The following is an 18,425-nucleotide window of genomic DNA, read 5'->3' as shown; positions in this document are numbered from 1 at the left end:
TCACGCTGTACCATCTAGGTGCCATGTTTGTTAGTAAGGCCAGCACCACTTCTGTCTGGAATAAGCAGACTCTACCCCCTGAGCTCCTTCTGCTCCACTTTCCTAACTACAGTATGTCCCCTTTATTCAACCTTGTGGGCCAAACACTGCCCTGGTGTAGAGAAAGGTTGCCCAAGAGTAAATGAGAGCAAGAGCTGTCCTTTTATTTGCAGGGATCAAATAGAAACCGTGTGCAGTGTCTACATGGAAGCACTGGAATGGTTAGTATTGCCCTTAGATTTGTATCACTCTGGTTTATGGACCAACCAACGACTCCACTCTGGGACTCTATTGTAACTCCTGCCCAGGCTATCCCCAGGGTAAACCTGTAATTATTTTTTTGCTCTAAACACAAAACCACCTCTCCCAGGATCTAAATATTGCAAGTGACACAGCAATTAAACTTGGAACTGAATTCCCTGTTAATTTCAAATATGGTAAAACCCCTCCTAAATCCCTGGGTATGTAGACTGCCTTTGTCATGTAATTACGTAGCAGCTGCATGGACGCCGCATGTGTTATGGAAAATAAAGGGCCTGCTGAACAGATCGGCTTGGACTCAAGTGCGCTAGCGAAGGATGGTGTCCAGTGGTAGAGAGCCCAATGCCAGACCTCTGCCAAAGGGATGCCGTCTGGATTGTAACTATGCTTTGTGATTCCTCCTGTGACTGATTGAGACAGTTGAAGCAGGGGAAGCATATCTATAGCACCGTGCGTCTGAGCAGCTCAAAGGGCTTTACAGATGTTGATTAAGCTTCACATCAGCCCTACATGATTAGCCTCATTTCACCCATGGGGAAACAGAGGCACATGTCTAGGTTAAGTGAACTTACCCACGATGACACAAGTTCTGAGCTACAGCCCATTGGGTGTCTTTCCATTGCCTTAAATGGATTGGGCCCATAACGAATAGTCAATTGTTAAGCTGGGAATACAGCCCAGGAATCCTGTCTCCTGCTTCCCTGCTCTAACCATAAGACCAAACTTCCTTCCCCCTGCATCTTAGTATATTTTTATCCCATTGTGGAAGGGAAAGCCATCCACTTCTCCCCTCATTGGAAGGACTTGCTTGTTAAATCATGAGAAATAAATAATTCTGAGCATTATGAAACCTGTGATCAAAAGGCAATTGGAAAGGGTTGGGAGAGGGTTTCTCAGCTGCCTGCTGGCCCCACCAGGCCACTACAACTAGGAAATTCATTTTATTAGGACCTCGGCTCAACAGTGAGCTAAGGACCCATTGCCTGGCTGGAGAGTCATCAAGAACCCATTGAGACTGGACATTGACGGTGAAATTTTTTCAATGCTGCCGATGGGATTTAGACATCCAGGGTGTAATTCTGGCCCCACTGAAGTCAATGGTGGTTTTGCCATTCATTTCAATGGAGCCAGGATTTCATTTCCAGTTCCCAATCCCTTATTCCCTCAGTAGCTTGGTGAATCTTGCCCCAGAGGTCCATTGTCTGGCTGTGCCCACTGTTCCCCTAGCCACTACTCAGGATTTCAGGCCAGTACGTACATGCTATGTACAGACCCAACTCCACTGCTCACCAGGCCCACTCACAATCCCCATCTGTGCGTTGCTGAGCAGCAGACTGCCCTAGAGAGGAGTGCAAAGGGGCCTGTGACTGGCACATAGACCCAGACTTTGGTTGGCGGGAGAGGGGATAGCAGCAGGCTCCATCCTCTCCTCCACTCTGTGGCCTGCAGGAGTGCCAGCAGAGTGACTCCACACCAGCTGTTGAGGTGGAGCCAGGGATTCCACCCCTTAGCGCTGGTTACGTTCATCCCCAGGTGCACTTCTCTTTTACTTGGGCTGTGTGCTCTGTGCAAGGATTTGGCTCTTAACGGGAGCTCACACCATATATTGTTTTGGGAGTGACTGTGATTCCTTTGGCGGGTTGCTGGGTCATCCTGGGATGAGATTAAGGATTTATCACCCGATAGGTTTTGGATCGGCCCATTCAGAGGAAACCTGGATTGTCTGATCCCACAGCAGGAGAATTCAGTGGCTGGTGGAACTGCTGGGCTTCTGGTTCTTTGCCTTTGGTTGACACCAGCATGTCTGTACATGATTGGGATAGAGAACTGGATGCTGGAGATCAGGTTGGGGAGAAAGAATCATGACACCTTCCCAATTTGCCTTGTCCTGTGCAAGAGGTGAACTGAGAGGACAAGGGGTCGACAGGAAAGAGAGAAATTGAATTAGCTGAATCGAGACAGACCTAGAAATGCCCCTGGGAATGATAAATACAAAAATTCAATTTTGCCCGATCCAATGTCCTTTTCATCAGAACTTCCAAGGCAGGTTCTGAAGGGACAGATCTTGAGGGAGGGAGGAAGTTAATCCATCATCCATGTGGCCTCCAAAATACCATTCCATCACCTGACAAAGATTATAAAACTAGCCACAGCCACAGACAGTCAGGTTATACAGGTGTCCTCTCTGCCTCTATAGAAACTTAAAATGTAGCCCTCTGTGGTTAGTCAATAGTAAGACTAATAATTAATTTAAAAACTCATGTAGCAGCCCATGGAGAGCCGTAGGAAACTGCAGACCTAGAAAGATCTGACAAAAAATCATTGAATCCCCAAACTCAGAATGCAACTCACCATCCAGCACTGTAACCCCCTTATTAAAGGGGCACTGTCAAGATAAAAACCAACCCTATTTATATATTTTAGAACTGCTTGAAATGTTCTGCATTTTTCCCCATTGAAAATGGCCTTTTTTTTCAAAACCAGAAAGTTTAGTGCAAAAATATTTTCAGTGAATCCCCACAAAATGTTGTTTTTAATTTTCCCCCACCGTGTTTTTCAGTGGCAAAATGGGAAAAGAAGAGAAAAGGGGGGTAAGGAAAAGAAGAGGGGGGGCTGAGACCCAAAAAACTAGGAAATTATCTAAAACAAAATTTTTGTGACAAATTTCAAATAAATAAAAAATTGTTTCTTTTCAAAAACCACAAAGTGACCCTTATTTTGAAATGTTCTCTTTATCATTTTTTGACCAGTTCTAACATATTTCCTCTTATCTGTGATGTTTGCAGCACCTTCAGCTCGCTACATCTGAAAGAGTTTTTAAAACCCAATGTACACAGCTAGTCAAAAACTTTCCACTGTTAACTTTTTAGGATGAAGAATTGAATTTTTGACTAAAAGAATTTTTTTCATGAAAAGCATCTACTTTCTGTGGGGAAAAAATGCAACTTTTTGTCAATAAACCAAAAACCTGAAGGATTTTCAGGTTTTTGATAAAAAATATAATTTTTCCATGAGATCCTCCTCCCCCACCAATTTTCTGACCAGCTTTATCACTGTATTTTGCCTCCTTTTTGCTGTTTACTATTTGCATTTTGCTTGAGACTGGATGGTTTCACTTCCTGTTTGTCATAACTTTCACTTCTTGGTTCTCCTGTTGGGACAGGGGAAAGGCCTGAAATGCCCTTGACCCAGAAAGCTCCAAGGAATAAAGTGAGTTGTTTCTTCTCCTACTTTCCTTTTTAATTTCAGGCAGAGGACATTCTGCTCCACCACTTATCTCCTTAACCTTCCCTTTGTCTATGCTTTCTTTCCCTGCCCCCCACCTTCTCTCTTTGGTTTAAAATTATTTACTTTCCTGCACCAGGAGATGGGCTTGTTTGGAGAAAAGCATTAAAAATGGAAGATGTGGTGCATTTGAAACCTGTGTTGGAATTGTGTAGGTTGTCACTTTAATTTGTAAGGGGGTTGCTGTTCCTACTTGCAGGCTAGGGGGCTCTGTAGGAGAGCAAGAGATCCCAATTAGTCTAGAGATAGCTAGCCTACAGTAAGGTGGGGTGAATTGTGTCACTCTTTTAGGGAGCAGCCTGCTTTGTCTCTCTCTCTGGTTTGGGCTTTGTGTGTTAACATGGTGAATTCGAAGAAATAATATTGTTATGTTACAACCTCCCAGTAAGAGTATTTCTGTTTTTATTTAACTTTGTGTGTGTGTGTGTCTTGAATGCAACAGAGGATGTTTTCCCTTAAAGGCTAAGTCCCGACCAGAAGCAGGTTGTGTCAATGAGGGGATCTAATCAGTCACTTAGCTCTAGAAGAGGGAAGAATCATAGGGACCTATGATTCTTTCAACTGGTTAGAGACCCCATATACTGTGTCTACATATAGGTACGTGAAATATTATTGCTCCTATTGTCCTGGTTGTTGTTTATATTCACACTAATTTACATTAAAAAATCACTCTAGGATCACTGGTCCCAGCTGCCATCTTGTATGTGTCTCTGTTCCTTTCTTCATTTACAGCTGCTTTACGTACAACAAGAGCAAACTTCCCCATTCTGATGGCTAACTCTTATCATTTGGGGCTGACTCCTTATCAAAAGGAGTCAGCACCTAGCACACTGGGGTCCTGCTCCAGGACTATTGCTCCAAAGCACTACGGTAATATAAATAATAATAATAATGACAAACTGGCTTGAAATCAGTCCATTCTGGTGTCCAAGACTATGAGGGGGATGAAATATTCTCAGTAAATCACTGGGCTCTCCCATGAACTGGGTGTTGCACATGGACTGGTCCTATCTGAGAAGGCTTTCTCTAGCCATGCTGTATGAATTGTCTCTTTTTTTCTGGGAGCTGGGACCTCCAGGTGCCTTTGAAAATTCTGCAACAGGCAAGTGTTTCTCCTGGGTGACCGTATTTAACTTTGGTGCGGCGAGCCCTTGCAATGGACATCTGAACTTACAGAAATATCTCTAGGAACCCTGACAAAATGGATAGTTCCTAAAGGTTTGTAGCTTTAGCCAGCGAGAAACAAACCAACCAAACCAACTCTGCGTTTCACAATTTCCCCCCATCTCCAAGAAACACCAAAAGTAACTGTACTGTTTGAAAAGGCATCAGTCAAGGCCTGCTGGCTAAAATTATCCTTCTGCTTTATCATCTTGAGAACATTAAGGGCTGTTGTTAACAGATGTTTTGCGTTAGACGTTATTTGTTAGTCTAATGAAAGGAGGTGAACAAGCTTTCAAGACCTCAAAAGTTCTGCATACAGTTTTATATGAGAGATTATTGCATTGCTCTGGTAGAGAAAAGAGATCCTTGCCAATTCACTTGGCATTTCTTCCTTTGATTTTGTTGTTTTCAATCATTCTGTGTTGTAATTTTTGATCTAGTTAAATGTCCCATTTAATAAGTACTGCACAATGTGTATTCATGTGCACAGCTGAACATCAACAAATAGATGGATACTTTTGGTAGTAGTTGGAGACTGAACTGGCTAGCCGTACCTGTGTTCTAGCAAGGAAGAAAGCAAATTATCCATAAAGCAAATGCTACATGTGAAGAGGGGGTGGTGATGACCATGCAGATGAGAAGCAAGAGATGGTGATGGCTGTTTGCCACGAGCCACTTGGAGGAGAAGACAGTGTCACTACAGGTTTCAGAGTAACAGCTGTGTTAGTCTGTATTCGCAAAAAGAAAAGGAGTACTTGTGGCACCTTAGAGACTAACCAATTTATTTGAGCATAAGCTTTCGTGAGCTACAGCTCACTTCATCGGATGCATACTGTGGAAAGTGTAGAAGATCTTGTTATATACACACAAAGCATGAAAAAATACCTCCTCCCACCCCACTCTCCTGCTGGTAGTAGAGTGATCACTTTAGATAAGCTATTACCAGCAGGAGAGTGGGGTGGAAGGAGGTATTGTTTCATGGTCTCTGTGTATATATAATGTCTTCTGCAGTTTCCACAGTATGCATCCGATGAAGTGAGCTGTAGCTCACGAAAGCTTATGCTCAAATAAATTGGTTAGTCTCTAAGGTGCCACAAGTCCTCCTTTTCTTGTCACTACTTGGACGTCTGTGGTGGTGGCTTTGCAACGCCATTACTGGAGAATGAAGGGTGTGTGGGGCCAAGAATGAAGATGAATTTGCTATGCTAGCTGTGGGAGGTGCAGTCCTGATATTCCAAGAACAAGGAAGAGGGGCAATGCCTGCATAGGGCTTTCTGCTGGCCAAGGGAATAATCCTTTGGGTCTCTCTGCAAGGATCTCAAAGTGCTGTTAATCCTCACAGGAGCAGATAAGGTAGGGAATATGTCTTTATGGATGGGAGGAAAACAGGGACCCAGAGAGGGGAAGCGACTTGCCCTAAGTCACAAAGAGGATGGGCAATAGAGTCAGGAATAGAACCCAGGGTACTGGAAGTCACCATAGCTATTCTGTGTGTTGGGCCTCCCTGATTCCTCACAGCAGTGGCCTTTCGGTATGTATAAGGGGGTGGGGGGAAAGAGTTGGTGTGGAGACATGATGCAGTTCTTCGTTCAATGTGTTTGTGTTCAGGACACATGGTGAGAATGGCATTCCCACCATTGGGACCCACTGAATGATACCATTCCAGAGACCTCGCGTCCTGGAGGGGCCACAAGGATGTTGGACTCTGGGCCTCAGGTCCTTCATGGAAATGCTTCATTTTACTTTTAATGTTAATAAACTTGTTGCCACAGTCTGTGCTGTCAGCCATCAAAACTGCATCTAGGAGAAGGAGCGATGGCCATAAAAAGAAATGAGGCATAATGTCGAGTGCCTGTTTCAGTTTAGGATGACAATAAAAGATAAGGTTATCATGCGAACCCTCTCCTGTCATCACACTGTCTCCCCTCCATAAGGGAAAGCATCCCAGATGTGCAATGAGGGTGAGACTGGCTGCAAAGGGAGGACATGCTAGTAGGTTCACCTGGTCTGTATTTGGATTCTGAGTTCAGACATGTCTTAGGAAGCCAGTCCTCAGTTTAAAGGGAGCTCTGCGGAGTATTGGCTCAACACTTGATACTTACATGGTTGGACAATTCACACACCCCCAGCCCGCCCCATTTTTATTCAGCTTCTGATTAGTAAGTTTTAGCTCCCAATTTTCCCATCACTGAATTACCTAGATATTCAGGTGGCGGGTGGGAATCAGAAACACTTCACTTCCATGGTGCCTTTCCTCAGAGAAGCTCAAACACCTTCCTGAGGTGTGTAAATATAATTTATCCCCATTTTACAGATAGGGACACTGAGGAAGGGAGAGGTGACGTTATTTGCCAAAGGTCACACACTGAATCAGTGGGAGAACCAGCAATAGAAACCAGGAGGCCTGATCCCAGACCTGTGGTCCAACCATTAGAAAACAGTAGGGCCCAATCCTGCAGACACTTACGGGGCATGATGCTTACTCCTGCATGGAGACTCGTTGACTTCAAGAGGACTACTTGTGCTAGTAAGGACTATGCCTCTTTGCAGGATCAGACCTCAGTTAGCAGTTTGGACATGTGGTGCTAAAGTACGTACAATGAGAATTAGGTAGGAAACACCCTTTATGAAAATAATATCAGTTCAGGAAACTAAGGGCCAAATTCTGCTCTTTGTAAAACAGGTGTAAACCTGAAGTAACTCTGCTGAAGTCAATGACGTTGCTCCAGATTGACACCAGCATTACAGAGATCAGATTTAGTCTCTATGGATCAAATGTTGCCATCTCTCAGATCTACATGGCTGCCATTCAATACAGCACAGGGGAGGGCTGGGGAGAGAGGAATCCTTGCTTTGCTGCTCTCAACCAGCATGTGCTTCTCTCCCAACGCAGAGACCCACATTCGTGGATGAGGTTTATGATCGGATAGAGGAAATTGGCATTCCCCCTACATATGGTCTGTGGCCCACACATCATTAGCCCCAGATGTGGAGCTAGCTGCTACTCTTCATAGCCCTGAATCAACAAGGCACTTAAGTATGTGCTTAAGTTTAAGCATGTGAGTAGTTTAATTGAAGTTAGTCAGTCTATTCACATGCTTAAAGTTAGGCAGCTGCTTAAGACCCTTGCTGAATCAGGGCCTATGTTAATAGGTTTTGGTTAATTTGGCAGGGTGGGGTGTGACCCTTACATTTTGTAATTATTATTTGCATAGCACTGTCAGGGCACTATTAGTATTTATTTGGGCAGTGGTAGCACCTAGGAGTCCCTGCGTGGCCCAGGACCCCACTGTGCTAGATGCTGGTCGTACAAACAGAACAAAATGCTGGTCTCTTCCCCCAGCCACTTGTGCTTAACTGGGAAGGATTAATGTCTGGCATTTGGGAAAGAATTTTAGTCTAGCAAATGCTACAAATACAATCTACCAAATATTAAAAAGCAAACATGTACAACCCCTCCCATCCATCTGCCTTCTTTTTTAAAGGCAATATTCCTTTTGAAGTTCTGCTTTGGTTTGGAAGAGATGCTGAAATTCTACTTGTGCTTCGATGTTTCCTGACATTCCCACTGCTAACGTGGAAATGCCATGTACGTAAATAGGAAGGTTGACATTACAAGTAACTTGTGTGTTAACATGGAAACTTTAAGGCCCTGATCCTAATCTTGCTGAAATCAATAGCAGCAGACCCCTTAACTACAGGTGAAAGGTCAGGACCCTAAAATAGCAGTCGTATACGTGATAAAATTGTGGGCCCATTGAATCCAATGCACAAACAAGGAATGCAGAATTGGACCCTGTGATCCTGTATCCCTTATGTCAATACTGGGTGAAATCCTGGCCCTGCTGAAGTCAATAGAAGTTTTGCCACTGACTTCCATAAGGCCAGGATTTCACATAGTGACTTCGGTTAGACAGTGCATAGAAGTCAGGACCCATTCAGCCTGGAGCCATTCAGCCAAAAGACCCGCATGCCATTGTGTACAAATCTCTGTTCCAGGCACAACAGCAATCAACAAAGCAAACAAAATGTTCGCTGGAACAGAGAATGGGGTACAAAATAATGCGGAAAATATTCCAATGCCATTACATAAATCAATGGCGCAGTCTCATCTGGAACACTGTGTTCAGTTCTGGCCACCCTATCTCAAAAAGGACATAGCGGAAAGAGAAGGGTGATGAAAAGGATCAGCACCCCGGAGGGGTTTCCATATGACAAGAGATCGAAAAGAGTGAAGCCGTTTAGGGGGGATGAAGAAGAGGAGACCCGAGGGAAGTGTACAGCGTAATGACAGGTACAGAGAAGATAATTAGATGCTCCTATTCACCTGCTTGTGATTTACATGAGCAAGGGACAGACGAGAAACTGAAAGGCAGCACATTCAAAACCGATACCAAGTAATGTTTTTTTACCCGGTTAGCCTGTGGAACTTATTGCCACAAGATATCATTGGGACTGAGAACGCAGAAGGATTATAAAAAGGATTAGACTTTTACATAGATAATGAGAACAGCCCCAGCTACACTAGGCAGGGCATGAACCAATCAGTAACTGACGGGGATAAGAGTTAGGAAGAAACTTTCCTTACGGGCAGTTTATCCCAGAACTGCCCTCATCAGGGTTTATTGCCCCTTCCTCTGAAGTATCTTGTACTGGCCACTGTGGGGAACAGGATACCAAGTAGATGGACCACTGGTCTGATCTGATCCGGCAATTCCTATGCTCCCTGTGTTTATACAGCTCCCTCTATTTATCCTACACTCCTTGTATTTCTACGTCTCCATTGAAAGGACCTATGGAGTGCCAGTTACTCATGGGAGGGGTCTATTGTAGCTTCATTTTCCCCAGTACTTTATGGGGGCAACAGTTTTTGGTCTCTTCACTTTCCCCTTTATTCATCCCCTGCTCCACAACACCCCACTTTGGGTGACCTATGAATGGTAACAACATGTCGAGGCTGCAGAACAAGATTCTGGCAAGCAGACCGCTGCCGCGGCTTGCAGAACCTGAGCCCCATAACCACCATCAGGCCGCTACCAAAGGCGTGTGGCATCGCTTTCACAGCAGCCTCTGGCCCCAAGTAAGGAACCAGGGATGTATGATCTAGTGCTAACAGCAGGCTTGGAAGCCAGGGTTATCCTGGGTTCGAATCCGAGCTGGGCCACTGCCCGCCTTGGTCTATCAGCCCACCTGTAAAATAGGGTAGAAGAGCAGGACTTTGGTGAACACCAGATTTTCCCCCACCTCCGGGAACTGTGAGCTATGAAAAACAGCAACCAGCCCTCCAATTAATAAGTGCTACATAGCGGCTATTGCAGTGCTCTTAGCCCCAGCCCATCAGAAAGCCAGATGCGGCTAAACCAGGCCTGCGTTACCCAGCCAGGACTTTCCAAGATTAAGAGAGCGTGCCTGAGATCTTCAAAGGAGCAGGCCGCTCTTCATCTTCCCTTTTCCCCTGTTGAACAGTTTCATTCCCCTCCCTGTGTGGTCGATAAATCCTCCTGCTTTCCTCCTGTGTGGACATTGCGTGTGCAGTGGATTGTTGGGAGTACGCTCTATCTCGTACTGGTTTTTCCAGCTTTCTCTTTGCAAAGCACTTCTACTACCCACAAGTTCGTTATGCTGCTCTTGGCTCCCCTGTAGATAAGATGGGACAGACTGCTGGGGTAAAATCCATGATTAACCTTTACATTCCTGCTCTGGTAAGTGTCTTGGGCACGTAGAATTGCACCGAATGAACATCCTATCACGCACAGTAATGGGAAACTTCTGAACATATCAGTGGAGAGAGTTTTTCCCGTCATAAGCTTTACTTAGACGTTAGGGCTTAGGGATCCCTTAGGTTGAATGGTGAGGTCCTGGTCAGAAGAAACAAAGGCAGTTGTCTGACAGCTGGAAAAGTTACTTTTGTTTCTGTCCTGCACTGGCTGGTTGATTAAAAAGGCTTTTCTGTCTCTCTGGTCCTCTTTAGTTTTCTGATATGAGCACATAGGAAATGTAACATTACATGGGTTCACTAGCAGCAAAGTTTCCAAGCAAGTTACAAAAAATGGTCAACATTAAACTTGGAAATCCAGCTCACTCCCCCATGGCACTAATTGATTACAGACGCCCCTCAGCTCAGGGGGGAACTATTCCTTCTTACCCGTATCCCCCCGAGCTGTCTCCCCAAGTGAAGCCCCCTGAGATACTCTGATTTATTTCTGTATATCTCTTTGCAATTTCCCATTATCTCCCCCACCACACACACACACTATACACCAGGCAAACAGGGAGGTGCGGTGGAAGTTGGGTTGGGAACTAATCACTGGCTTCTCACAGGATCCGAATAAAACCTTCTGTGGTGCTCTCGATCTGCGAGAGCCTGCGACTGATTTATAGCTGCTGAAATCAAACCCTCCCTGTCCATTTCTTGTAATCATATCAGGAGAAGAATTACATGTTTTACATTCAAGGGGGAAATTTATTTGCTTTTTTAAAAAATTTGTCTTATGCTCGTTAAGAAACAAAAACTTGGGATTTAGATTATTTTTTTTGAACGTGCAGAGCGAAAAAATTGGAAAGGATAAAATAATTCCACATGGCAGGGAAGTTTAACCAGTCCCTTTGCTATGTAGGTTTATTTCAGTTGCAGTGGCTGTCTGTTAGTAGCTCCTTCTCTATCCAGTGGGGAGAAAAATTCAGCACTGATTTTATTTCTTTGCTGTAATTTACCGTGGATTAAAAATGAAGCATCCAAACCCTTCACTGGTGTCCAGCTGCATAGTCCCACTGAGGCCAAATTACCCCGTCTAAGGATGTGGCCCAAACGTCTAATTTCTGCATGTGCTTGATTTATTTTAATACTCCTAATTCATACCTCAAAGTCTGATTTAGGGGGACCAAGGCACGGCTTTTTTTGTGGCAGCCTCTTTGCAATGTTGTCTTCTCTTTGTAAATCTTTTTTTTTTTTTAAGGGTCATCTCCTAAGGTCTTGCCTCTGTTCTCACTCCGGCAAGCTCCTGCTCCCATAAAACTTCAGTTTACCTAAGTAAGGAGTGAGCAAAACTGGAGTAAGCACTTAGGAAACGGTTCCTTGGCAATAAAGGAGCAATCTGGGCCAAACAACAAACTGGTGTAACTCAGCATAGCTCAATGGAGCTGCTTCGAGTTATGCTAGCTGAGGACATATGAATCTGCAGTTTCATGAAAGTGACAGAAACATTGTTAAGTGCAGGACTTCAGCTCAGTCCCTTCTAACCACTCCTCTGCTAATTTTTTATTTGTTGCTATTATTTTATATTTATTTGGCGCTATGGAGGCACATTTTTCTCTCTTTGTCCTGTACAATCCCAGAGCATCACAAAGGGCCGGGCGTGTTTCTAAAGGATCTGCTCTAGGAATTATTTTGGGGAAGTTGGCCGGCCTGCGTGTTACGGCAGGTCAGGCTAGATATCCACCAGGGTTCCTTCTGGCCTGGGAAGCTGTGGATCTATTAGCTTCACAAAGGTGTCTGGGGGCTTTAGGAGCGGGCTCCCTGCTTAAAAGGCTGTGAACCCAGCGAATATTAGAAAGAAGTCGGCTAGGCATCGGACCACGGGGGCCTGACTGCGGCGGCCATCGACAAGGCTATTGCTCTCGGCTTTCCCAGGCTTCCCATGTGCAACACAGACCCAGAATGAACTCCATGGCAGGACGAAAACCAGCAAAGGAGGCCTCTGGAAGTGAGGAGGTATTCATTTCTTTAACATACACATAACTTGTCCTCCTATCGAAAGGGGTAATCCTGCAGCCCTTTCGCACACGAGCGAGTAGAGCTGTCCCTGGGTCTTCATGCGGGACAACTTGCATGTGTCAGGTCCTCTCTCGCCCAAGTAAGGGCTGCAGGATTGGGCCCTTGTTTTCGCAAAGCAGCCATTCCTGCTTTCAGGGCAGGACCACGAGGAAACGGACACGGTCAGAAATAAAATCAGCAACTTTGCAATCAGTCCCAGTTAAGAGCCATGCCTGGGAGTGATTTTGTATTGCAGCCTGCTGCTGACCTGTCAGGGATGTTACACCACAGCGGGGACACTGGTTAAACCAGCAGGCCTCTGATGGACAGACGTGCAGGCTAGAGTTAGGTGGAGGTGCTCTGGGGTCTCTCCATCTGCTGCATGGGATGGCTCACTACAGTGACAGTTTTAACTTGCAGCTCCCCTGGTGCTGGTCTGGGACCAACACTTTCCAGTAATTCCCTTCCCTACGTGCAGCGACTTCGAAAAGGGTTTGAAGGGCCCTTGGTTTTCTCTACCAATCAGTTACATCAGCCTTGAGACCTGATGCTTGCCGATGCCGTTCTTCCTAGAGGACCCTCCAGAGCAATGTGCTGACAGCAACAGAGTTGCTGTGAACATGTTTATAAATCAAAAAAGCTGATCCCCCCCCCTGCTCCCCCCAAAAAGAGTAAGAGGAAGGAATAATAGTTTTAAAAACGAAACCCTGTGCTCTCTGCTCGAATCAGGCTCCCTGCAGCTGAGCTCAGTGTGCCATGGTGGAAAGGTTTAATGAATGAGCTTCAGATAACATCAGGTTTCAGAGTAGCAATCATGTTAGTCTGTATTCGCAAAAAGAAAAGGAGGACTAGTGGCGCCTTAGAGACTAACCAATTTATTTGAGCATAAGCTTTCCTGAGCTACAGCTCACTTCATCGGATGCATCCGATGTTAGTCTCTAAGGTGCCACAAGTACTCCTTTTCTTTTTTCAGATAACATCGTTAGCTGATAAACTGATAACACTGCCCGAGTTCTCCCAGTCTTGAGCGGTGGAATGAGGAATCTTAGTTTTTCTGAGTACACCCCCACCATTTGCCTAAGTGATTTAGGAGCCTTTAAAAGTCACTGTGATGCCTGAGTATCAGTGAACAATCAGGGGGACTGAAGGCTCCTAAGTCATTTAAGTGCTTTTGAAAATGTTGTCATCTGTCTCATCGGTAGAAATGGCTAGTGTCATTTAAACTAGCCTGCCTGATTGGTGGGCCTAGACAGCTATTAAGCCTTACAAAACTGGCATTTTCCAGGCTTCCAGGCAAATACAGCAACGTATCGAACATATGCAGGCCAGCCGGATCCTCAGAAACTCACTTTTATAGGGAGCTAAAACTGCTCAACTCACATGAATCACCTTTGAATCGGTGGCAAAGTTTGTCTGTGTACATATTTTCCCCAGCATCCCTTTTCCTGTTGCTCTGCAATCCATTGAGGGCACTATATGTTATCATCACATGGGTAGCATTTAGGAGTATGATAATGAAGGGATCACTGCAGCAAGCTCTTACTCACATGAGTAGTTCCAGTGTTGTCCACTCCCATAAGGACTGTTTCCAAAAGGGTTTTTCAGGATTTAGCCCTAATTCTCAACCCATGTCTCTTGGGCATTGTTTAGGGTGGGGGAATACTAGTGTAGAGGACTGTAATGTTCTACCCATTTTGGATATAAACACCACATGGATGGGTTCCACTTGTTGAGATTTAGCAATTTTCCTCTTTTAAAATTGTGTTTATTTTCCCTGTATCCATTTTTTTTCTCGTGTATCAAATATTTTATCGACGAAACCCAGTGTCATTTGGTGGGGAAAATGGGATTATTATTTGATCGATATTTTTTTCCTGCAAAGTAATCTTGTAGGAAGTGATTTGATAGTATTTGCCCCCCTCATTCTGCAGAGGTTCACTATAACCAGAATGAAACGGAGTACTTGTGGCACCTTAGAGACTAACCAATTTATTTGAGCAATTAGTCTCTAATGCTTAAATGAATTGGTTAGTCTCTAAGGTGCCACAAGTCCTCCTTTTCTTTTTGCGAATACAGACTAACACGGCTGCTACTCTGAAACCTATAACCAGAATTGCATTGTGTATACTTCATCGCTTAGAAACTTTGCAATTGCTACTTTGTTTTGCTGGAAAGCAGATGATGTTTCTTTGTGTAAGGAGCTTCCCATAGTATGTTAATCTCTACTCATCAGAGAAAATGTGCTTTGAAAAAGTTTTGTAATGTGTGTTCCAAAGTAAAGTTCCTTGGTTTGCTTTCCTGTAATCATTTTCTTTTCTTTCTCTCCACTGTATTTGCTTTCCTTTGGCATCTATCTATCTATCTATGTATCTATCATATTTTGAAGGCACCTATTATGCTGGTATCTTAAACACAATACAAAATTAAGACGTATCAGAGTCTATATTCAAAAGTTATGTGTCCACTCTCCGTGATTTGTGAATTTAAGTGCTGGAGGTTTTCTGTTGCAGATGGTGTGTTTGTGTGTATATGCTCCTTTGAAGGAGAGTGTCTGTCCTCCTCTCTGATTCAGTAACAATAACAGATAAGACCAGCCACAAAAATAAAAGAGAGACAGAGAGAAACCTGAGTGGTTTTGGTCTTTCCTGTTTCAGAGAGATCAGTGCAGAACTGTAGCTGATTTGCTTTCCAGCTTCTCTCTCAATATTTGCTAGAAATCAGTACGAAGAACTTTAAAAAAAAATTACTAATATTTTTTTCTTGGGGGCAAAAAAACAATATCCTGCAAACCCCCCAAGAACCTTTCCAGACTGGTGAAGCGAGGAGGCAGCCGTGTTTTTGCATTGACTGGCGAACGTATTAGTCATTTTATAGATGCAATAGCTAGCCCAACTTCCTGGCAAGAATGATGATGTGAAAAAGAGACCGTACATGGAGACTCTAATGATAAGGAATGGGATTAAGCAGCTTCAATGTTGCATTCAGATAGATGCTAGTCACTCGACAAGACGTCGCTACCAGACTGAAAACAAGAAAAATGCTCGTTCTGCCTCAGTTTTAGTGCATCGGCTCTTTGGAGTGTGCTCCTTACGGGTGTTTACAAGTGCTCTGCTCCACTTCTTCAAGGGGTTTCTTTTCATTTTCTTTATGAGTTTAGAAGGAGCTGGGATGCCTACGTCCCAGTTTGCCTTCGGCTGAGAGGAAAAAGTGGCCATTGAAGCTCAGATTAAAAACCTAAACCAAATTATTTTCCTTACTTAAAAAAAAGGGGAGGACGGGGAGTGATTTTTGATCCATAAATTTAGGCTGGGTAGAGACCTGTTGTGAATTTTCCAAAGAGCGATCAAATAATTGATCTTTTTTGGTTACCCAGGTTATTGGACAGCTAGGAACCAAACTTGAGTGTTTATGGCATTAAAAAATACTTCTGGCACTTTGAAGTTTGCTTTGTTTGGTTCAGACCTGTGATATTATTGCAGCAGACCAAGCAAAATATCAATATAATATTTTACCTTGGTGATTTTAGAAGCTTCCTTGCAAACCTCACACAGCGCTTAGTTAATTTTAAACCAGAGGCCGGATTCTGCCCCTCTGATTTACACTGAGCAGTACCTTGCTGTCTGAGTGGTCCAACAGGTCTCATTGCTATGACTTGTGGAGCAAGGGACTGCTTAATCTGAGTGAAGAGGGGCAAAATCTAACCCTTTAAAAATCAAATATTTGCTTGTTTTATTTTATTTTTTAAAATAAAGATGGGCATTCGCTTGAGACAGAATTGTTCAGTATTATCTGTTCTGGAAAATAAAATAATGGTCCAGATTTTCAAGAGTGACTAGTGATTTTTGGATATCCAGCTCAAGACACCTAAAAGCAGCCTGATTGACAGAAATACTGAGCCTTCGCTCTCTGAAAATTGGGCAACGTTCAGATGCCTTGAGTTAGGGACCCCAAAATTAAGACACCCAGAACTCCTAGTTACTTTTGAACATCTTGGTCAGGGGAGTATTTGGCCTGTAGCATTTCCTGGTGGAGTGGAATGATTTTATTTCAATCGGATAATCCCTTTGCTGCGTTCGTGCATTTAAAGTAACGGTATTCAGAACACAAGGTCTGTCCACGGGCCTGTTAATGGAACTCCCAAATAGAACCAGCAAATCACGCTGCCCGAACCCAGGGCATCAATACAGCTCTCCTTGAACACTGATGATGCTCTCCCTCTCTCTCCCTCTCCCCCTCACTCACTCCCAGGCAATTTTCTGTCTCCCATCCTCTTCTCCCAGCCCTCAGACCTGGGTCTCCAATCAGCCACCAGCCCAATCTCGCATGTCTATGCCCACTTGATCTGGCCTTTATTTGGTGCCGGTGGCCCACTGACAACTCTCTTTCTGTCACAGTTTGTAATGGGCAACCAGTGGCCCTGTCCCATCCGCAATCAGTACAGAGATGCTAGCCGCCCATTTGGGGATGTGTGTGTGTGTGGGGGGGTCCCATTCTTATCCCCACCCGCAGCACAAATGTCTTGGCTGACTCCATTCAGGTGAGTTTCAAAATTAGCAGGAGAAATAAGGTAAAACCAGGGCTGGGGGCCTTTGTCCCATCCCAGCTGACGCTCAGGGTCTGCCCCTATGAAATCAGGTGCTCGGAAGCTTGGTTCCAGCACTGTTGATACCCTGGATTTGTGCCCCCCACCCAGTGCTTAATTTGTAGTGAAAGAGGTGCCCAGGCTCAAGCAATATTTTGACATTCAGAACTGATGTGGCAAGCGCAGCGGTGCCGGGGCTAGGGACGGCCAGGCCCCCAGGGGCGCCGGGGCTAGGGACGGCCAGGCCCCCAGGGGTGCCCCTGGCCCTGCTGAAGCACTGCCCCCCTCCCTTCTCCCCCATGCTCAGCGGTGTCCCCCCCAGCCGCTGCTCGCCTTGTGCCTCTCAGGGATGCTCAGATTCTGCCCCCCACCCCCCCTCCCCCTCCCGGGCTAGTTCTGGGGGCGCCTCTCCCCCTGCCCCAGCAGTGGCCCCCCCGCCCCCCGGGCCGGAGGTACTCACTGTCCTGGGGGGCCGCCTCGCTCCCGCTGCTGCCGCCGGACGGCTCCTGCAGCCCCTTGGCGCCGTCCCTCGCCTCCGGGCCGGGCTCCTTGCCCCCGTTCATGCCGGCCGCCACTTCCTCCAGGTCCAGGAGGTGGCTGACACTGAAGTTTTTCCTGCCCTGCGGGTTGTCAGGCGGCTCCAGGATCCGGCCGGGGCTGGGGCCGAACTGCTTGTCCATGCCGAAGGCTGCCGCGCTGTCCATGGCTCGCTCCGGCGCCCCCCGTGCCCCCCAGCCCGCCCCACGCCCCCGTGCCCCGAGCGGCCAGGCAGCCCCGGTGCCCCAGCCAGCCAGCCCCTCGGTCTCCCTCTCCCGTCCCGAGCGCTGTTCCGCCGTGTGCTGACGTCTGGGGAGGGGAAGGGAAAAAAACAAAACCCCAACAAAAAACCCCAAACTTTCCTCTCCCCTTCGCTCTGGAGTGGTTCAGACAAACGTGTCCACACACAACGCCCCTTCTTTGGAACTGACGCGAACAGCCCCCACGGCCCTCCCCCGACTTTTCTGCCCCCTCTTTTCTGCGGCAGAGATTTTCTAAAAAGAGCAAGAGAGAGAAACCACTTCGCTTTCTCTCCTACCCCTCGCGCATGTTTGTTCCCCCGCCTGTGCCTGAGAAAGTTAAGTGCTTCTATCAACAAGTGTAAAGTGAATGTGCTCAGCAGAGCTTCTATAGGGAAGGGCTTTTTCACATGTACAGATTCCACTGGAGAAAGATCTGACCCATGGTTTCGCAGAAGGGACCTCATAAAATCAAGCTCACACGCACATAAATGTAACCCCCCCTTCATATATACAACACACAAACACCCCCGCGTCAAAATCTCTGGATAGCCCCCCACTGCCT

At 45.7% G+C, this 18,425-nt stretch overlaps 1 protein-coding gene across 1 annotated transcript in view; it reads right to left on the bottom strand.

Annotated features, from left to right (window-relative positions):
• PRRX2 (paired related homeobox 2) overlaps nucleotides 1-17,788 on the bottom strand; it is a 65,442-nt gene extending 47,654 nt beyond the window's left edge. Inside the window, exon 1 of the mRNA XM_077836071.1 lies at nucleotides 17,545-17,788. Within this exon, the coding sequence (XP_077692197.1) occupies nucleotides 17,545-17,788 (244 nt within the window). The remainder of the gene's footprint in view (nucleotides 1-17,544) is intronic.
• Between the last annotated feature and the right edge of the window lie 637 nt (nucleotides 17,789-18,425).

The sequence above is a fragment of the Eretmochelys imbricata genome, chromosome 16, assembly GCF_965152235.1.
Source record: "Eretmochelys imbricata isolate rEreImb1 chromosome 16, rEreImb1.hap1, whole genome shotgun sequence".
Taxonomy (NCBI): domain Eukaryota; kingdom Metazoa; phylum Chordata; order Testudines; family Cheloniidae; genus Eretmochelys; species Eretmochelys imbricata.
Note: the sequence above shows the minus strand (reverse complement) of the source record. Positions and strands in the feature narration are given on the sequence as shown.